The 19,826-nt window shown below is 39.3% G+C and overlaps 1 protein-coding gene across 2 annotated transcripts in view; it reads left to right on the top strand.

Moving 5' to 3' along the window:
- The window catches only part of CALU (calumenin), a 31,921-nt gene that overhangs the window by 1,115 nt on the left and 10,980 nt on the right, over positions 1–19,826 (top strand). The window contains exons 2-4 of one of the 2 annotated variants that reach the window (XM_040472031.1): positions 9,520–9,751; positions 15,424–15,617; positions 19,030–19,196. In XM_040472031.1, coding sequence (XP_040327965.1) covers positions 9,531–9,751; positions 15,424–15,617; positions 19,030–19,196 — 582 coding nt within the window. In that variant the 5' untranslated portion in view covers positions 9,520–9,530. Of the gene's footprint in view, positions 1–9,519; positions 9,752–15,156; positions 15,351–15,423; positions 15,618–19,029; positions 19,197–19,826 lie in introns of both variants that reach the window. The other variant, XM_040472030.1, reaches the window with a different exon arrangement.

Genomic DNA, 19,826 nt, shown 5'->3' with positions numbered 1-19,826 from the left:
ACGTATAATCTCTGATAAAATTTTTTTGCCCTGGAGTGGAAGACACAACACAAATGCATGTCTGACTTCATTCAGTAAATTTAGTTAACCAAGCAACAAACGATGGCCATCACTGAAGAATTTAAGTAGTATAGTACACATTTACAGTACAAACCTGTAAGTTGTAATTGTGTGTAGAGGATAGGTTGCCTAGGCCTTATCTGAGTTTTACAGTGATTTAGGGATGTCCAATAGGATTTTTTTTGATGATTACAGCTAGGAGGCCCATGAACCCATAAAGATGAATTGGGTATGCCTGAGTGGATGGTACTGGGTTTCAGCTGTGAAATCAGTTCATCACTCTCAGTATAATTGTTTGCTTCCATTCATCCAGTGATGTGTTAAGATACTTACTGGTGGCATTTTATTTACATTGCACCTGTATCAGTAATTGATCAGTATGTTGATATTAACATCAAATTTCTAAAACATGGGTGTGGCAGGGGTGTTGGGAAGACAGAGGTGTAGCCAGGCCTAGACACTGGAGATGCTAGGCCATAACATCCTAGATCCTCTGTGAATTCTTAAATATGGGTGTGGCTGATGGTGTAATTTATGTATTAGAGTTAAAACAGCTGAAAGGCGCTTTTCTGATGGCCAGATCCGGGAAGGGGAATTGGGGGTTGGGAGCAGGCAGGAACTGCATTTCTGCCAAGTACTGTCCAGCTAATCTAGCAAAATGGTATATAAAAAGTGCAAGACACTGTATTAGGGACATAGAAAGATACCAGTTTCGGGGCACCTGGGGGGCTCAGTCAGTTAAGCGTCCGACTTCGGCTCAGGTCATGATCTCGCAGTTCGAGAGTCAAGCCCCACGTCAGGCTCTGTGCTGATGGCTCAGACCCTGGAGCCTGTTTCGGATTCTGTGTCTCCCTCTCTCTCTCTGACCCTCCCCCGTTCATGCTCTGTCTCTCTCTGTCTCAAAAATAAATGTTAAAAAAAAAATTTTTTTTAAAGATATCAGTTTCTATTAGCTGAGAGTCCTGCCTTTTAAACATGTAATATTTAGGAGCGCCTGGGTAGCTTAATCAGTTAAGCGTCTGACTTCGGCTCAGGTCATGATCTCATGGTTCGTGGGTTTGAGCCCCGCGTCGGGCTCTGTGCTGCCAGCTGGGAGCCTGGAGCCTGCTTCAGATTCTGTGTCTCCCTCCCTCTCTGTTCCTCCTCCACCTACACTCTGTCTCTCTCTTAAAAATAAATAAAACATCAAAAAAATAAAATATAGTATCTATAGGGGAGCTAAGGAGACAGCTTAGAGTAGCCTATGATCTGTTGTGGAGTGGTACAAACATTTTATACAAGTTGGGAGTAATTGGTATAGATTACTTCCAGCTGGAGTAATCATAGTAGGTAGATCTTTTCATCTAGGACTTTAAAATTATTTATAGACATTTGGCACAGAAGGGAGGTTGAGCTAAAATAACTACCAAATTCTCAAGGACTTTATGCATGTTAAACATGCATGGCAAAGTTACAAGTAGAAAACAAAACTCCCGTGGCCACTTTGCAAAGCATTCCTGTGGCAATTAATTATGTTTTAAAGTTTCATCAGCCCCAAAGGAAACTTTTTTCTCTCAGAATTTTCTGGAATTTTTTTCTTAAATTTTTTCTCCATAGCCAGAACAATGTTAAATTTGTACTCTGTCAGGGGCGCCTGGGTGGCGCAGTCGGTTAAGCGTCCGACTTCAGCTAGGTCACGATCTCGCGGTCCGTGGGTTCGAGCCCCGCGTCGGGCTCTGGGCTGATGGCTCAGAGCCTGGAGCCTGTTTCCGATTCTGTGTCTTCCTCTCTCTCTGCCCCTCCCCTGTTCATGTTCTGTCTCTCTCTGTCCCAAAAATAAATAAACGTTGAAAAAAAAATTAAAAAAAAAAAAATTTGTACTCTGTCGCCCTGGGTATAGAACTCATGAAGCCTGAGTAATAGTTTGTCATTCTTAAAGCTGTTCTATTGCCAAATTTTGCAGTTTTCTGTTCTCAGCTCTTATAAATGTGTGCTCTCAGTACCATAAATAGTGTAATCAAAAGGTGTTTGGCTTGGGTCATGACCTCACTGCTTGTGAGTTCAAGCCCCGCGTCGGGCTCTGTGCTGACAGCTCAGAGCCTGGAGCCTGCTTCAGATTCTGTCTCCATCTCTCTGCCTCTCTCCTGCTCGTTCTGTCTCTCTCTCAAACATAAAATAAAAAATATATATTTAAAAAAGGTGTTAATGAACTGTTGTAAATTTGTTTCATCACTAGAAAAACATTGAATAAATGGCTGTCATAACTTTTATCAGATCACGAAGGATGACATTATTCCTTTAATGTGATAATGCATTGGTGGTACTTGTACTAAAGTCATAAGTAAAGAATGTCAGATAACCAGATAGCTTTAATTTCTAGATTTCATAACCTGGGCCTTATTATAGGCCCAGGCTGTTCCCCTAATTCAAAATTGAAGTAGTCACTTAGGATTGCCTTTTTTGCTGAATATCCAGCTCAGAGAACGGGAATTTTACTGCCACACCCATTTCTCTCACTTGTTAACTTTGAGCAGTGGGTCTTTGATCAACCAGAATATCTGTGGGATCACTCAGTGGTAATGTTCTTGAGAAGTTGTATTTAATCCAGACATCTAAATTTCCCTGAAACCACTTAAGTACTCTATGACCAATGACTGGGAAGGAAGGGAGGGAAATAGCAAGAATTAGAGCTTTCAAGGAAAATTTTGGATGACTAAAATAAACTGATTCTTCAGGCTAATCTTTGTTATTGAAAGAAATTCAAGCTTATGATATTAATCTTTTCTCCTTCTAAATTAACTGGAGCAATTCATGAAAATAACTTTGCAGAAGACCCTTATTGGTGACATACTTCAAAACGATGATAGTTACTTGATATTTTTTTCTGTTCTATTTAGTTTGTGACTAACATGCCACTATCCAATAAAAATACAGTACAAGTCACATGAATACATTTCACCTGAAATTTTAAAGCAGGTTAAATTAATGTAATAATTTATTAAATCCAGTACATACAAAATACCCTTCTTTCTATGTAAAGTATAACATATCACATCTTAATTCACACTAGCCACAGTTCAAGTGCTTAGCAGCCCATGTGACTGTTATTGTCCTGAACAGTACCGGTCCAATTTTTTTTTTTTTTTTTTTTAACGAGAAAATATTAGATGCTACCCTTGGTGAGGGAGGGGCAGAATTTTAGAAAGAAAAAACTTCTAGGTCATTTAAGAAATAGATGGGGAGGGGCGCCTGGGTGGCGCAGTCGGTTAAGCGTCCGACTTCAGCCAGGTCACGATCTCGCGGTCCGTGAGTTCGAGCCCCGCGTCGGGCTCTGGGCTGATGGCTCAGAGCCTGGAGCCTGTTTCCGATTCTGTGTCTCCCTCTCTCTCTGCCCCTCCCCCGTTCATGCTCGGTCTCTCTCTGTCCCAAAAATAAATAAACGTTGAAAAAAAAAATTAAAAAAAAAAAAAAAGAAATAGATGGGGAGATGCTTTTTGCACAATCATTGATTTACCTTCTAGATCACCTGGTAAAAATTCATACAACTAAGTCCTTCATTTATGTTTTCCTGATATCTTGTTATCCATTGATGTGTAGCTGTGATGAAGAGGGAAGGAGAAAAAGAAGGGCCATTTCGTTTTCTATCATTTGGTTTCAGTTTGGTTGAAAAGAGAAAGATGCTTCAGAAATTAACGACACTAATGTAGTTCTTCAATACCTCGTGTAAAAAGTTGTACTGTTCTCACATCTTCCCACATAAAATATCCTTTGTCTTGGGGGATATTCTTTGCTTCTACTTGAACATTTTTTATGTGCTATATGGATTTAGATAAATCTAGTACAGTCTTTTTTTAGTATCCATATTCATGGAACAAGAGGCCTTTGTAAAGTTTCTAATAACCAGGAGTTGATATATGTGAGCACAAAGTGTATATTTAAAAAAAAAAAAAAAGTTATTTTAAGTGCAGGGCTTTTCATTGCCCACTGCAGAGAGATGAAGGTAGGACCATAGGCTTTGTCCGTCAAGTGGTCTTTGATGACTTGTGAAGGCAGTTGCATCAGTGGTAGATAGCTAGATTTCAGGGTGGCAGTAGGTAGTGAGGAAGCAGAGATAGCAGCAGAGACACTCCTACGGGTGAAGGAAAGGGAAGGGCAAGCTTGAGTGAATAGCAAGGTCTGAACAAGACTGATTTTAGATTTTGGAGACCTGAGAAGTATTGATTGACAGAATGGTGGAAGGAGACTTTACAGGGGTGGGATTGGAAGATTAATTGAGAGAGGGAAAGGAAAAAGTTGGATAGATGATAAAGCAGGAGCTCTTGACTTTTACTCTGGAATTCTTCTCTTGTTGTCAAGATGTTAAGCCTGATGGGGCGCCTGGGTGGTGTCCGACTCTTGGTTTCAGCTCTGGTCATGATCTCATGGGTTCGTGGGTTCAAGCTCAGTGCGGACAGCATGGAGCCTGCTTGGGATTCTCCCCCTCTCCCCCCTCCCCCTCCCCTCTCCCCCTTCTCCCCCTCCCCTCTCCCCCTTCTCCCCTACTTCTATGCCTGCACTGTGTGCCTGCACGTGTGCTCTCCCTCTCAAAATAAATAAACTTTAAAAAAGAAAAGCAATGTTAAGCCTGAAACTTAAATGTTTTCCCTCTAAATCACAGTGAATCAGTTACATTTCTCTATGTTACATGTATCAAAACTTTGCACGTATCTTTTCCAGGCCCTGGTAATGAGCTTAATGCATTTATTCATATTGTAACGTTTAGGGTTTACAAGAGTTGTTAAGGTATTATGCCAGAATTGTTAGGGTATTTTACTCTGGGGATGTAATTAGTCATTTATAAAACTTTTCTAAATGTGAGGTTCCCGTACTAATAGGCATAAGGAAAATCTGTTGCAGTGACTTGATTTTACTTGATTTTGTAAACCTCTAGATACTGTTTGGATATGTAACAAAATAACAGAAATTTGTTGTCTCTGGAGAGTTTTGTAAGTCTCAAGAATTGTTTCTAGTTTCAGATGGAAGTTTTATTTTGCCCTAAAATAAAGGCATATTCACTTTGGCATTTAAGAGAGCCACTAAATCTCTAGTTTTCTCTTTACTGTTCCACAGATTTGATTGATCAGTTGAATTATTGAAGGGTAGCCTGAAGTTTTATTGTAGAACAGCATGTTTTACTTTAAAAAGTTTGTCTTAAGAGTAGTTGTTTTTGCTTCAGTTTCCTCTTTCAATCTAGAGAAATGGCTTGAAAATGTTTGTTTTGCAATACTGAAAAGAGTTTTTATAATATTGTTTAAAAACACAAAGGGGTGCCTGGGTGGTTAAGTCGGTTAAGTGTCCAACTCTTGATTCCGGCTTGGGTCATGATCTCACAGTTCTTGAGTTTGAGCCCCAGCCTGCTTGGGATTCTCCCTCTCTTTATGCCTCTCATCCCCCCCCCCCCCAATACATAAATAAACCTAAAAAAATATAATACAAACAGATAATACACATGAATGTGTACTCATTTACAAAATATAGACAACAGAGTACGGTATTAAAGTTCACTCCAAGCCAGCCTCACTACCCCACCCCATCTCTTCTCCCCTGAGCCTGGAGTTACCACCATTTACAGACAGATGTTTATCCTTCCATGCCATTTTTGTGCATATGTGTTATATTGTATACAAATATAAACAATCTGGGAGGCTGTTTGGTTTTTTCTTTTTACGTAAATGAGATCTTGACATTGATTTGCAACTTGCTTTTTTGTTGTTCAACTTAACATGTCGGTAAATTTTCCATTTCAGTGCAGACTGATCCACCTCATTCTTTTTAACCTTTGCGTACTGTTCCATAATACAGATTTAATGTGTATTTACTAGTTCTTTGGTTTCGTTTTCCATTTTTTTATCATTATAAACTGTCATTGTTGAATATCTTTGTGCAAGTGCCTTTGTTATACAAATTTGGGTGTTTTGATGGAATAGCATGGAACAGAATCCTTATAAGCTTTCAGAAGCATATCTGAGTTCTAACATTGATGGGAACAGCTTAAGTACCACCTTCTTCCCGTTTCTCTGAGTCTCTTGTTCTTTCATGTTGCTTCTTCTCATGGGTTTTCATCAGTCTTTTTTATTTTTATTTTTTAATGTTTATTTTTGAGTGAGAGAGAGTGTGAGTGAGGGGAGCGCAGAGAAAGAGGGAGACACAGAATCCAAAGCAGGCTCCAGGCTCTGAGCTGTCAGCACAGAGCCCGAGGTGATGCGGGACTTGAACTCACAAACCGGAGGGATCATGACCTGAGCTGAAGTTACATGCTTAACTGACTGAGCCACTCAAGCACCACGGGGTTTCATCAGTCTTAACAACCATCAAGTGAAAGTACTTTTGGGGGGGGGGGGGGATTGGCCTTGGGGGGAGTGACTGCCTTCCATTATCTCCTTAGCTGAGTTTCTGTTTGACTTATTGGCAGTGTCCTATTTACTCTACTTTCTACTCTATTGACAAATCCTCCTCTGCCATTTCAGGACCTTCTCACCCTTCTTCACTGCACTGCTTTCCCAGGTGTTGGAAATCCTTGTATGTATTTACAGGCTGAAAGTTATTCATGGAGGCCTCAGGTTTTGCTTTTGTATAATCAGCTCTCTAGGTTGTATTGGGATTAAACATATTTCTCCTATTCGCTTTCCTTCTGCTTTATATAACATGCTCACCAACAGCTGTGGTAAACATTTTTTAGTTTATTGATTCCAAAGGACTCTAGAGGTGCTGAGTCGGTTAAGTGTCCTGACTCTATTTTGGCTCAGTGTGATCTCAGGGTTTTAAGATCAAGCTCCGCATTGGGCTTGTTGGGCTCCATACTGAGTGTGGAAGCCTGCTTGGGATTCTTTCTCAGCCTCTCTCCCTCCCTCTCTCTCTTTAAAAAAAAAAAAAAAAAAATCTCTCTCCCTAGAAGTAATTTTTTTTTTAATTTTTTTTTTTTTAATTTTTGAGACAGAGAGAGACTGAGCATGAGCAGAGGAAGGGCAGAGAGAGAGGGAGACACAGAATCCGAAGCAGGCTTCAGGCTCTGAGCCGTCAGCACAGAGCCTGATGCGGGGCTCGAACCCACGGACCGTGAGATCATGACCTGAGCTGAAGTCGGACACTTAACCGACTAAGCCACCCAGGCGCCCCAATTTTTAAAAATTAAAAAAAAAACTTTTTTAATCAAAGAATTCTGTAAATCCAAAGTAATGCAATGTAACTTCCTTTAACTGCTCTTTGGAGGTTACAAGAAAGATAATTAAAATACATCTAATCTGGCGTATTTAATTTCTTTATCCCCTGGAGCAATTCATTCTGGTTCCCAAAGTTTTGAGGCAGGATCAGATATATGCAGTTTGTTTATATTAAGTATACTTTCAGGTCAAACTTCTGAAGCTATCACTATGGTTGTTTGAGAGGTTAATTAAAATAGTGGTTCACAACCTCACTGCTTTTTAAAAATGTTAATAGTTAGGAGTGGGACCTAGTGGTCATATTTTCTTGAGTTTTTGGGTAATACTAGGGTGCAGTCAGTCTAGATTGAGAACCCCACTGAGTTAAGTTATGCTGAAAGAATTTTCATGTTTTTCAAAATATTTACATAAAAATTATGAGCCCTTGGACCAAATGGTTCCACTAGTGACATCCTGTGGAAAGTGAAGTCTGGCTAGTTTAATCTGCAAATTAGGATAAGGTAATGCGTTTAACTTTCATGTGATGCAGTGACCTTCTGCATACTGAGCCTTTTATTAAAAACTTTCCTCCGACTGCTGTAACAAATTACCACAAACTGGGTGACATAGAAGTTCATATAGTCTCTCCTAGTTCTAGAGGCTAGAAATTAGAAATCAAAGAGTTGGCAGAGCCATGCTCTGTCTTTAGGCTCCAGGGGAGGATCCTTCCCTCCCTCTTCGTAGCCTCTGGGGTTGCCAGGAATCCTTGACTTGCAGATGCATCATTCCAATCTCTGCCTCTTTTCATAACTTGGCATTCTCTTCTCTGAGTGTCTGTCCAAACTTCCCTCCTTTTATAAGCATATCAGTCATTGGATTAGAGCCCACCCTAATCCAAATGACCTCATTTTAACTTAATTACCTCTGCAAAGATCCTGTTTCCAAATAAGGTCACATTTGCGGGTACCAGGGTCAGGACTTCACATCTTTTTAGGGAGACACAGTTCAACCCACAACAAGCTTCATGCCTAATAACCACCTGTCTACCCAGTAATGGAGCCATTAATCACAAACGGAAATGAATAAGAGATTACATGAATTTACAAAAACTTAACTGCAGGGGGAAAAGCATTCAGAATCCATATTCTACTGGTGAAAGGTTAGTTAAAATACAAAAGTTGGGAAAATCTTTCCTTTTGATTTTTAATTTTATAGTTTTTTCTCTAAGACCATAACCTCTCTAGACAATACTGAGGGGTATCTGTAGAGTCTGATAAACAAGTTGCCATCCTGCAGCTTCTCTGCAAGTTTTTTTTTTTCTTTTTGGTATTTTTATTTAATTTTTTTTAATTTACATCCAAGTTACTTAGCATATAGTGCAACAATGAATTCAGGAGTAGATTCCTTAATGCCTCTTACCCATTTAGCCCATCCCTCCTCCCACAATCCCTCCAGTAGCACTCTGTTTGTTCTCCATATTCTTTGCAATTTTTAATCATTTTTCAGTAAAGTGTTCCAGCCTTGTGCTTGTTCATTAGAATCACCTGTGACTGCCGGGATTCTGACAGTTGGACTAGGACCTGGGAACCTGTACTTTGAACAGCACTCTAGGCTGTCTTTATGCCCGGGCAAGTTTGGGAAACACAGTATAAGGAATGCTGAAGCAGTTGTTATCCATCACTGTACCATCTGAATGGTTTGATCTTTGAAGATGATTTGAGATTGAGCATAAATAATGAGAGGCAACTTGGTGCTATATATAGGAGAAGGACTCTGCTCAAATGTTTCATGGTTCCTAATCTAATGATCATCAGAATCACCTGAGAAGCATTTAAAACTACAGATGCATTCATTCAACTTCAAAGATTCTAATTCAATAGGGGGAATTTTATTAAAGCTTCTTAGGTGATCCTAATAACCAGCCAGGTTTAAAGACCAGACCTCTGATGTAGTACAAAAAGTAAAGTTGTTGGGAGTCAGTAAGTTAGTTTGAATTTAAATGTTGGTTCTTTGACTTTTTAAAAGGATTAATGTTCTACTTTGGTGTTTTTTAAAGAGGGCCTACTTACAAGGTGGATATTTTAACTGATTCCTTGTCAACTTCGAATCAGATGAAGGAAACTTGGTGAAAAATTCTTACCATAAAAATGGAAAGTCTCATATTCTACCATTCTTATTTTATGGATTAAGTAGTAATATTTGGGGTGAAATCAAATTAGTAACTGGATGTAAGCTTTTAATTTCTTGTTTAATTACAAAGCACACTGCTTCTGGAATTAACTAATCTTTGTTTTTCTTTAAGATCTGATTATCATGGACCTGCGACAGTTTCTTATGTGCCTGTCCTTGTGCACAGCCTTTGCTTTGAGCAAGCCCACAGAAAAGAAGGACCGTGTACACCATGAGCCTCAGCTCAGCGACAAAGTTCACAATGATGCTCAGAGTTTTGATTATGACCATGATGCCTTCTTGGGTGCTGAAGAAGCAAAGACCTTTGATCAGCTGACACCAGAAGAAAGCAAGGAAAGACTTGGGTAAGATGCCAGCTCTCAGGGGGCTAAAGTAATGACATTTCTTTATAAGCCACCTCATTCTTTTTTCTCTTTTGGCTTGGCAACCCAGTAAAGTTGTTTTGAACTACATCTTCTGAAAGCTAGCCACAGGATTGCTACCACTAAAATGTAATTAATTGCTTGCTTTCATACATTTCTCCACTGAATAATAGTTTTTACCTCATTCTACAAAGCAAAGTCATTTTTGCACAAAAGCACCAAATGCTACAGGACCCAGATTGAATTGCGTCTTGCTCCGTGAGGAACATTACAGGGGAGGCTTCTCATCCCCAATACTTTTAATTTTTAAAAATGATCTGTGACCAAGTATTCATTGTGCCCCAAGCCAAGCCATTGAGTGGATAATAAACTGCAAATGAGACCCCTGGGCTAATTTCTATAAAGTTGATGATTTCTGAGAACATCCTTTATCCTCTTTGTTTTCATTCTCAGATAATTGCTTAATTAAAAACAAAAGCAAACCAATCATGCCTTTTAGAAGATTGTAATAAGTAATGGTCTTAACGTCCAAGTATTAATTGCCATTTCAGTAACAGCTGGGTCATAGTTGGGTTCTGTGGTCTTAGCAGGCATCTTTGTACCTGGAAAATTGATGGCATACCAGTTGATAATTTCTGAGCATCTGAGAATGTTTTTGTTTGTTTTGGGTTGTTTTGTTTTTTGTTTGTTTTTGGCTCTCCTAAAGCCTTGTTTTTTAAGGAAATGCAGGTTATTTGTTTTTGAGAGGGGTAGGGGGACAGAGGCTCTTAAGCGGGCTCTGCCACTGACAGCAGAGAGCCCGACGTGGGACTCAAACTCACAGACCGTGAGATCAGGACCTGAGCCAAAGTGGGATGCCCCCAGTTTAGTTAACTTAGTGAACATTTTCTCCTTAATGAGCACCATTGGTGTAACTTTCTGAACTATATTCAAGAGGTTTGTTTGGAAAGTTGTACCACAGAGGAATTTCCAAAAGTATTTTGCCATCATGGATAGTGCTTTGATTAGAAGACATTATGTGGTTTGTTTGCGGGTGATACTTCAGAATAAATTCTATCCTTTCATTGGATTATCTGCTAACTGATCGGTACTATATTTTATTCTTTTAAGAGTTTAAAAAAAATTTTTTTTAACGTTTTATTTATTTTTGAGACAGGAAGAGACAGAGCATGAACAGGGGAGGGTCAGAGAGAGGGAGACACAGAATCTGAAACAGGCTCCAAGCTCTGAGCTGTCAGCACAGAGCCGACGTGGGGCTCGAACTCACGGACCGTGAGATCATGACCTGAGCCGAAGTCGGCCGCTTAACCAGCTGAGCCACCCAGGCGCCCCTTAAAAATTTTTTTTTATGTTTATTCCTTTTTGAGAGACACAGAGATAGAGAGTGCATGGGGGAAGGGCGCGAGAGAGAGGGAGACACAGAATCCCAAGCAGGATTCAGGCTCTGAGCTGTCAGCACAGAGCCCGACATGGGGCTCAAACTCACAAACCGTGAGATCATGACTTGAGCTGAAGTCAGACACTTAACCTATTGAGCCACCCAGGCGCCCCAAAGAGATTTTTTTTTAACATTTATTTTTTTTGAGAGACAGAGTGTGAGTGGGGGAGGGGCAGAGAGCGAAGGAGACACAGAATCTGAAGTAGGCTTCAGGCTTCGAGCAAGCTGTCTGCACAGAGCCCAATGCGGGTCTTGAGCCCACGAGCTGTGAGATCATGACCTGAGCTGAAGTTGGATGCTCAACTTACTGAGCCACCCAGGTGCCCCCAATATTTTACTCTTAAAACACTGACAGAAATACTCAAAAGATTTTGCTATGTAGAATGAGAAACTATCTCCACAAACATTTGAAAATAGGAAAAACAAATACATTAAGGACTCAGTCTTCTGTTAGGTTGCTTTTCTAATTTTAAGAGACCATGCTCACTTTTAATTTTAATCTTATAACTATGCTAACATTTGGGCTAAAAATAGGGGTGCATGAGAGTATTCTCGGTCTTCATGTCTCACCTATTAATAATGTGCATGTCTGACCCATATTTGGGTCTGTACATGGCTCTTCACAGAGTTACTCTTAAATAATGAAGGGCCTTTAGACTTGGTGTTAATCAGTGTGTTCTGGTTCTATATAGGTGGTGGAGTAGCTCCGCTGGCACTTTTCAGTAGAGACAACGTCCCTTTTTGTCATCAGTAAATAACAAAAGTTCAACACACATGAGCAGACTCCATATTTGATTAGAATAAGATGGGTAAAATCATGTTTTTCATAGAATGTATGAGCAAGTACTATATGCTTCTCCTAAATTTTGGAGATAATGACAAATGAGGTGATATACTATTGTAAGCAAGGATTCCAGATGAACTTTTTTTTTTTTAAGCTTACTGTGGCATTTTAAACATTGTTTTGGTAGGTGACTATATACCAGAGGTTGGGAACAACAGATTCTCCTCCTCTTTTCCATCCATATAGAAAGCAAGTGATGGACAGAAGATCATTTTCATACCTGTAGTTGCAAAAATTCACTACTATTTTTAAAACAGTTTAATACAGTTTTCCCTTTTTCTTTTTAATTTTTTTTTTAATGTTTATTTATTTTAGAGAGAGCACAAGCTGGGGAGGGGCAGAGAGAGGGAGACACAGAATCTGAAGCAGGCTCCAGGCTCTGAGCTGTCAGCACAGAGCCTGACGCGGGGCTCGAACTCATGAACCATGAGATCATGACCTGAGCCGAAGTCAGACGTTTAACTGACTGAGCCACTGAGGCGCCCCTAGTTTTCCCTTTTTCTTAAGAATGTTGGCAAATAGAACATACTTTCTTATGTGTGTATTCTCCCCCAGTCACTCACAGTGGTCTTAAGTCTACTTAATTTTCATTTATGTGTCCTTCAAATGAGGGTTTGTTTATTTTGAGGTGGTGAGCCTAAATATTAAAAAGTTCTCACACTTGGTGTAGTTGCTTTAGAAATGAACTAGAGCAGTTCATCATCCTTTTTTTTAGGTCACAGGTCAACCCCTTTGAGAGTCTAAGGAAAGCAAAAGACCCTTCCTCAGAACAGTGCACGTAGGAATATATATAAGATTTTGTATGCTGAATATTTCAGGAATATTATGAACCCTCCTGGAGCCTACTTACTGATTTGCTTTTTGACTCTTGAAAAAAGTAGAGTAGAGGCATATGTTACCTCTTAGGAGAAATAACATAAGGTCCACTACGTGCATTGTGTCTACCCTGGAATAAATGCTTACTTGATGGCATCATAACTACATCTGTAGGTCACAGGAAAACAACACCATTAGCTTCATAAATTTGCACCGGCCTTTAGAGCTAGTGCCTAAAATGGGACATACCCACTTCCAGTGTATTTTCACAGCTGCCTGCAGGCTGGATGGCCAGCAAGATAAGAATGGCTTTTATATTTTTAGATGGTTATTAAAGTATAGACATATGTGACAAACCATATGTGGCCCACAAAATCAAAGCTATTTACTATCAGTCCCTTTTCGGAAAAAGTTTGCCAACATCTGGGCTAAACCATTTGAGATATTTCTATTGGAATAAATGGAATGGCATTCAGCCAACTTCATGAACAAAAGCCCCTCTTGAGCAGTTATGTGCTCTTTATCTGAGAGATCCTTATCTGAGTGACCCTCTTTAGGCTGTTTAAAATTTTCATTTGAGAATGGGAGGCATTCTGATACCTTACCTTTTTTTTCTTAATGGTACAGTAGCACTATTGCACTATTGGTAGTTAGTACCATTTGGACATAAACTAGGTCCCATTATAGATAATGCAAAAGTTTTTAATACTGGTATAACTTAATGTGTTAATATTTTTTAAAATTCCAGGGTTAAAGTTACAAAAAAACTTTTATGTCCGTGTAGATAGAGGAAGGTATTTAAGAGATAGCTTCTTACTGCTTTCCCTTTTCTATTAATACTTTAGAGCAAAAGCTGAAAGATTACATATTTCGTGAAAGAGTATGCTTGTTAAATTAGAGAGTTTAAGTACTAGCCAGTTAAGGCTAACAACATACCAATATCAAGATGATATCATACGATATCTTTTCATCGTATCACTAGTAGTCTGTGATTTTAATCACTTTCCGATGTTGTATTCATGAAACGAATGCAGACTGGGAAAAGACATTATTTGCTACCAAGTGACAGTCTTTGTCCATCCTGCAAATAATAGAGCATAGGAGTGTGCCAAGATTTCACTTGGACATCTTGATTTGAAGTTCCTATTCCATACTGGGCCACTTGGTTGACTTTTCATAGGTTGTCTTAGTCTCTATAAGTGAGCGGTTGCATCTTTAGGGATTTTCCTATCATGCACTTATTTTGAAATTCTTAAGCTAAACTGAGATGCCAAGCCTGGAAGAAAAGCTCATGAAGGGTGAAGTATATTGATTCTTTAGCTTTGTAGTTTTGCTTTATCATCTGTATTCTCACCCTCTCAACTTGTTAACATTCTCATAATCTCATGTATGTCAGGGGTGGACATTCTTACCACATCATTTCCTCAAAGTTCTCTGTTTTTGTGGTTCTATGTGAAAATCCAAGTCAACATAGTATATAATTAGCTGTTAGCTATTTTTTATAACAAGCATGCATCTGTCCTTTTGTCTTTGTGTACCTGTGTTGTTGTTTTTTTCTTTTTGGTTTTGGGGTGTTTTTTGTGTATGTGTGTGGGTTTTGGTTTTTTGGCTTTTGTATTTTAATAATCTTGACTTGAGGTATAGGTGATCCCAGAACTATCTTTGTTATCTTTATATTTTTAACAAAAGTGTTATTTTTTTTTTTTAAGCAGCTGAACTTTTTAAAGTCTGGTTTACATTTTTGAATTTTTAGAAAACCCTATCAGTGATTTGTGATTATTTACCAATAAATTGAGATTCTCCTAAAGCAATAAAGAAAAGCATAAGGATTTGCTTGTCATGCTGGCTTCGGCAGCACACATATTGGAAAGATACAAAGAAGATTAACTTTAACGTGGCCCCTGCTGCACAAAGGGCAACATGCAAAGAAAAAAAAAGATTCATGTTGTTTGATACAAAGAATGGAGAACCCAGATAGGAATGGGTATTCACTCCTGGATTCTGACCATTGGCTGTAACTGACCCCTAAAAGGATGAGACTGGGTTTGCTTTTGCGTGTAAGTGCACCAGCCATGGACTGCGCTTGCCTTGTCTAGATGGCTCGTTACCAGTAACAGGCCACTTAAGAGAAATATTTTCAGTTGCTTATCTGGAAGGTTTTTTTTGGAGACAATTTTTATGTCCATGCTTTAGCCCTGGGCAACACCTGTGGTCACAACACACACCTGGCTAAGTCTGGAGCCTTGTGTCTTTTTAACCTCTTGCTGGATTTCTCTGCATTTTCTACAGAAAGATTGTAAGTAAAATAGATGGCGACAAGGACGGGTTTGTCACTGTGGATGAGCTCAAAGACTGGATTAAATTTGCACAAAAGCGCTGGATTTACGAGGATGTAGAGCGACAGTGGAAGGGGCATGACCTCAATGAGGACGGCCTCGTTTCCTGGGAGGAGTATAAAAATGCCACCTACGGCTACGTTTTAGGTAGGTCCCTACTATCTGGGGGAAAAAGCCTTGTGGAGCTGGCACCTTGAAACGTAACTGTTTTGTCTTGTAGAATGATTGTAGATAAAATAGACGTGGATAAAGATGGGTTTGTGACGGAGGGGGAGCTGAAATCCTGGATTAAGCACGCCCAGAAGAAATACATATATGACAATGTTGAAAACCAATGGCACGAGTTTGATATGAATCAAGACGGCTTAATCTCCTGGGATGAGTACAGAAACGTGACTTATGGCACTTACTTGGGTAAGGGGCAAGATGTCAGCCTGATAGAGACCATGGTCTTGAGTCAAAGAAACAAATGGGTCACACAGTGAAGGAAAGGGAGAAATTGTGCACTTTAAAAATAGTCCAAATGCTGTGAACTGATTTCCCTTTATTAACTTTAAATGTGCATATTAAGTATTTTAGTTTTGTAAGGTCCGGCATCTTCTACATCTTTAGCATTTCAGATATTATTTTAGCAATTTTTCTTTCTGTGATCCCTCAGATCATTTTTGGAGCAAATCTCCTCTAAAAGGCATTGTTTCAATAATGCAAAGCAAGAGACTTTGAAATATCTCTTGACGTGGTCACGTTAAAGTGGTGACCCTGAAATTCAAGCTAGATTCTTGTATAACTGGTGAGAATAGGAAAATTACTGACCTTCCATAATAAAATAAAGATCAAATAGCTTTCCTTGATAAAATTTAACAATTTTAGTATGTCTGCTTACTGAAGTTTAGAAAAGAAAATTTCCCATTTGTTTTCTCTGGCACATGAGTTTATCAGCCTGCTATGCAAATGCTTCAAGGCAAATGTGATTGCTTTCTGTTGATTTGGTAGCTTGTATGCTTGGGCCACCTGTTAGTAATCTTCTTTACTTACTACACTTGCCTGTTGTTGAATGCTAGGTGGCAGTCTTACTGAGTTGATGATTAGGGTGTTTTTGTTATGCGATTCCTCTTCGTAGTTACAATTTGAGATAAGAATGTATAAATGTTACTTCTTGCATTTTTATCCTGGAAATGAGGCAAATTTCTGGGTTAAAGCAGGCATTCTCCACCACTGATTAACAAGCAGTGAGTGTATAATGGTCTGTTTCCCCCACTGGATAGCCAGCTGTCTGTGTTAATTACAGGACTGCATGCATTTCTAGTGAAGAGGCTTTTATTTCTGTATTGAGCTTGTTCTCATTCCTAAGACGAAAGTGGCAGTCTTTCTTCATGCTTGACACTTAGCCAAGAACCAAACATATCCTTCACCCAATTAAGAACATGTGTATTAAGAAGTCAGTGCAGATGGATAGGCACCCGTGTTTCTTGCTTTCTGGCTGAGACTCAGCACCCTCCTGATTTATTTGGACTTATAAATATAGAGCAAAGGCTAGGTTATTGGTGATCTAAACAGAATGGTGTGTTAATAAATCTCAGTTCAGACCTAGGCACGCACTTGCTACCCAAAATGAATTTTAAGCTCTTTGTATGATTATGTGCATAAAAATCTGTTGAGAGCTCCATTGCGCTCTCAGGTCAAATGATTCAATGTAATGGGTATTTCTACTGAGACTGAATAAGCTGAAGCACTGGCTAGAGAAGCAATATCTTTATAAGGCATCTTTCCGTGGAGGCATGTGGGTGGATGGCACTCGGGGTAATGAGGTGGCTTAGAGAAGCGCTGAGGGTTTTTTTTTTTTTTGGTGAGAGTATGTTCTTGATTTAATCTTGAGTTCAGGTATAAGTCATCTTAGCTTTTAATTAAAATCTGTCTTAATGAATCTGCTTTCCACAAAAGGAAGGTTAACACTGTTTCTGCTACAAGCAAAATATGGAATACTAAGATCCATCCTGGCTATCCCAAAACTAGATCAAGAGCCTACTTGAAACTGCAGGCTGGCTAGCACAATAAGCTGGTACTTAGGATAGATACGGCACCCCAAACAAGGACAGCAAACACATGAATTTAATTATTTAAAATAAAATATTTTATCTTTTGTGTGCATGTTATCAGGCTACTTGATTCCAGTCACCACATTTCACCCTGAGGTGGAGAGAAGGGCTCTTAGTTAAGAATCTAGTCTTGTTGTGTCTGCTGTTATCTTTATTTTGTTACAGAGTCGGTACTGAAACTTTGTTTAGAGGAGACGACTTAGTATCTTTAAAAAGTGTATTTTCCTTAAATTCTCCATCTTCAACCTATTATGGTTTTGAGTATCCTGTATAGTCACGATTCAATAAGCTGTCTTACTGAATTTTGACGCTCAACAAAGCGTGAAGTTTCAAACTGCCCAAAACTCTCTCAAAACAGAGTGGTAGTTTGTTTTTGTTTTCCAAACCGTGCTTGAAATTTGGAAGGACTGAACTTTGGTATCAAAAGTCAGCAGTGTGATGTTATTGTTAAAGGGGCCTTGTGGGTTTTTTTATAAAACTAGTGCCATATCTTTCTTTATTTAAGCAATATGTTCTAGGAACAATTGTTTCTTAGCTTGATTGTGGTGTCTTTTACATTTCATGATATCTTCACATGCTTTCTTTTGGTCCACACAGCAGATTGAAAGGGTTTTTTTGTCCATTTATTTTGGGCTTTTTCCTACCGATAACTCCTTCAACTTAAACTGAATTTCATTCTTCTAGAGACTAAATAGCTACTGCTTATATAGTTCAACATCATAACAGATGGATAGGTCCAGAAACAGTTTGGTTGTAATCTAGTGTTTACTTTTTATAACAGCTGTATTGAGGTATAATTGGCATATATAGGACACTGCACATATTTAAAATGCACGATTGATGAGTTTTGATATAGGTATATATGAACCCATTCTTACAATCAAGATAAACGAACTTATCCATCACCTGAAAAAATTTCCTCATGTCCCTTCATAATCCTGCTTACCTTCCCTATCTCCTATCCCTAGGCAACCTCTGACCTGTTTTGCGTAACTCTAGTTTTACATCCTAGAATCTTACATAAATGAGGGAGAGGGGTGGCAAACGGTACCTGTAATTCATGGTAGATAATCTGAGTTGGCTGAAAAAACTGAAGTGTGACTTTTCAAGCGGTAGTAATTCTGTTGCTTGAATCAAAGTGACCTTAATATGAGATAGAAAACCTTTGATATCTAGCTTCTCGGTGGGAGTCGAATCTTTAATAAAAATAGCAATAGCTAACATTTATTGAAAGCCAGCTATATGCCAGGCACTATTCTCAGCACTTAGATTTATTTGCTCATTTACCCTCATAGCAGTCCTATGAGACAGGCACCATTATTACCTCCATTTAGATTGAAGCACAGTTACTTGTCCACAGTCACACAGCTAGAAGTGGTAGAGTTAGGATTCAAACCCAGATAGTATGATTTTAAAACTACCACTGCCTCTCAGATATAACTAGAAAGCTGGAACCCTCTAGTAGCCTTAACACCAAAAATAGTGAAGCGGTACCTAGGTTAGCCAAGGAGCCAGGGTTCCATGTTGGATGGCAAACATTTACATTCAACTTGGACCTGACTTTGATGACCAAAACTGAATGTTTTCACACTGTTAACAATTTTACCTGTGTAATCAGGTTGTTTCTTCATTGCTTGGTTTATCCTTCTTGGAAATTGATTCCTCAGCCCATACATTTTCATGTTTTGTGGAAGTCTGTTAAAATTTGACCTAAATGTTTTGTTTTCTAGATGATCCAGACCCTGATGATGGTTTTAACTATAAACAAATGATGGTTAGAGATGAGCGGAGATTTAAGATGGCAGACAAGGATGGAGACCTTATTGCCACAAAGGAAGAATTCACAGCTTTCCTGCACCCTGAGGAATATGATTACATGAAAGACATAGTAGTACAGGTTGGTGGAGAACAGTGATTCTCAGCAGAAACTCAGTTTCTCTTTTTGGGAGAATGACTTATTTGGGAGAATGACTGTATTTGGGAGAATCACTTATTTAAGTAAGCTCTAAGCTCCAGGGTAGGGCTTGAACTCAGTGACCCCGAGATCAAGAATCCCATGCTGTAATGACTGAGCCAGCCAGGTGCCCCAGGAAAATCCTTTTTTTTTTTTTTTTTTAAATGTTTGTTTATTATTTTGAAGAGACCGAGAGTGAGCAGGAGAGGGACAGAGAGAGAAGGAGACACAGAATCTGAAACAAGCTCTGAGCTGTCAGCACAGAGCCCAGTGTGGGGCACGAACCCACAATCCTCAAGATCATGACCTGAGCTGAAGTTGGACGCTTAACGGACTGAGCCACCGAGGCGCCCTAGGAATATCCTATTTTTAAAAATATCTCATAACCGGGACACCTAGGTGGCTTAGTCAGTTAAGCATCCAGTTTCGGCTCAGGTCACGATCTCACGGTTGGTGAGTTTGAGCCCTGTATGGGGTTCTCTGCTGTCAGTGCGAAGCCCACTTTGGATCTTCTATTCCCCTTTCTCTCTGCCCCTTCACCACTCAACATCTCTCCCTCCCTCCCTCTCCCTC

This window comes from Herpailurus yagouaroundi, unplaced genomic scaffold (genome assembly GCF_014898765.1).
Source record: "Herpailurus yagouaroundi ecotype Mexico unplaced genomic scaffold, PumYag 100, whole genome shotgun sequence".
Taxonomy (NCBI): Eukaryota; Metazoa; Chordata; class Mammalia; order Carnivora; family Felidae; genus Herpailurus; species Herpailurus yagouaroundi.
The sequence above is the reverse complement of the archived record's forward strand: the minus strand, read 5'-3'. Positions and strand labels throughout refer to the sequence as shown.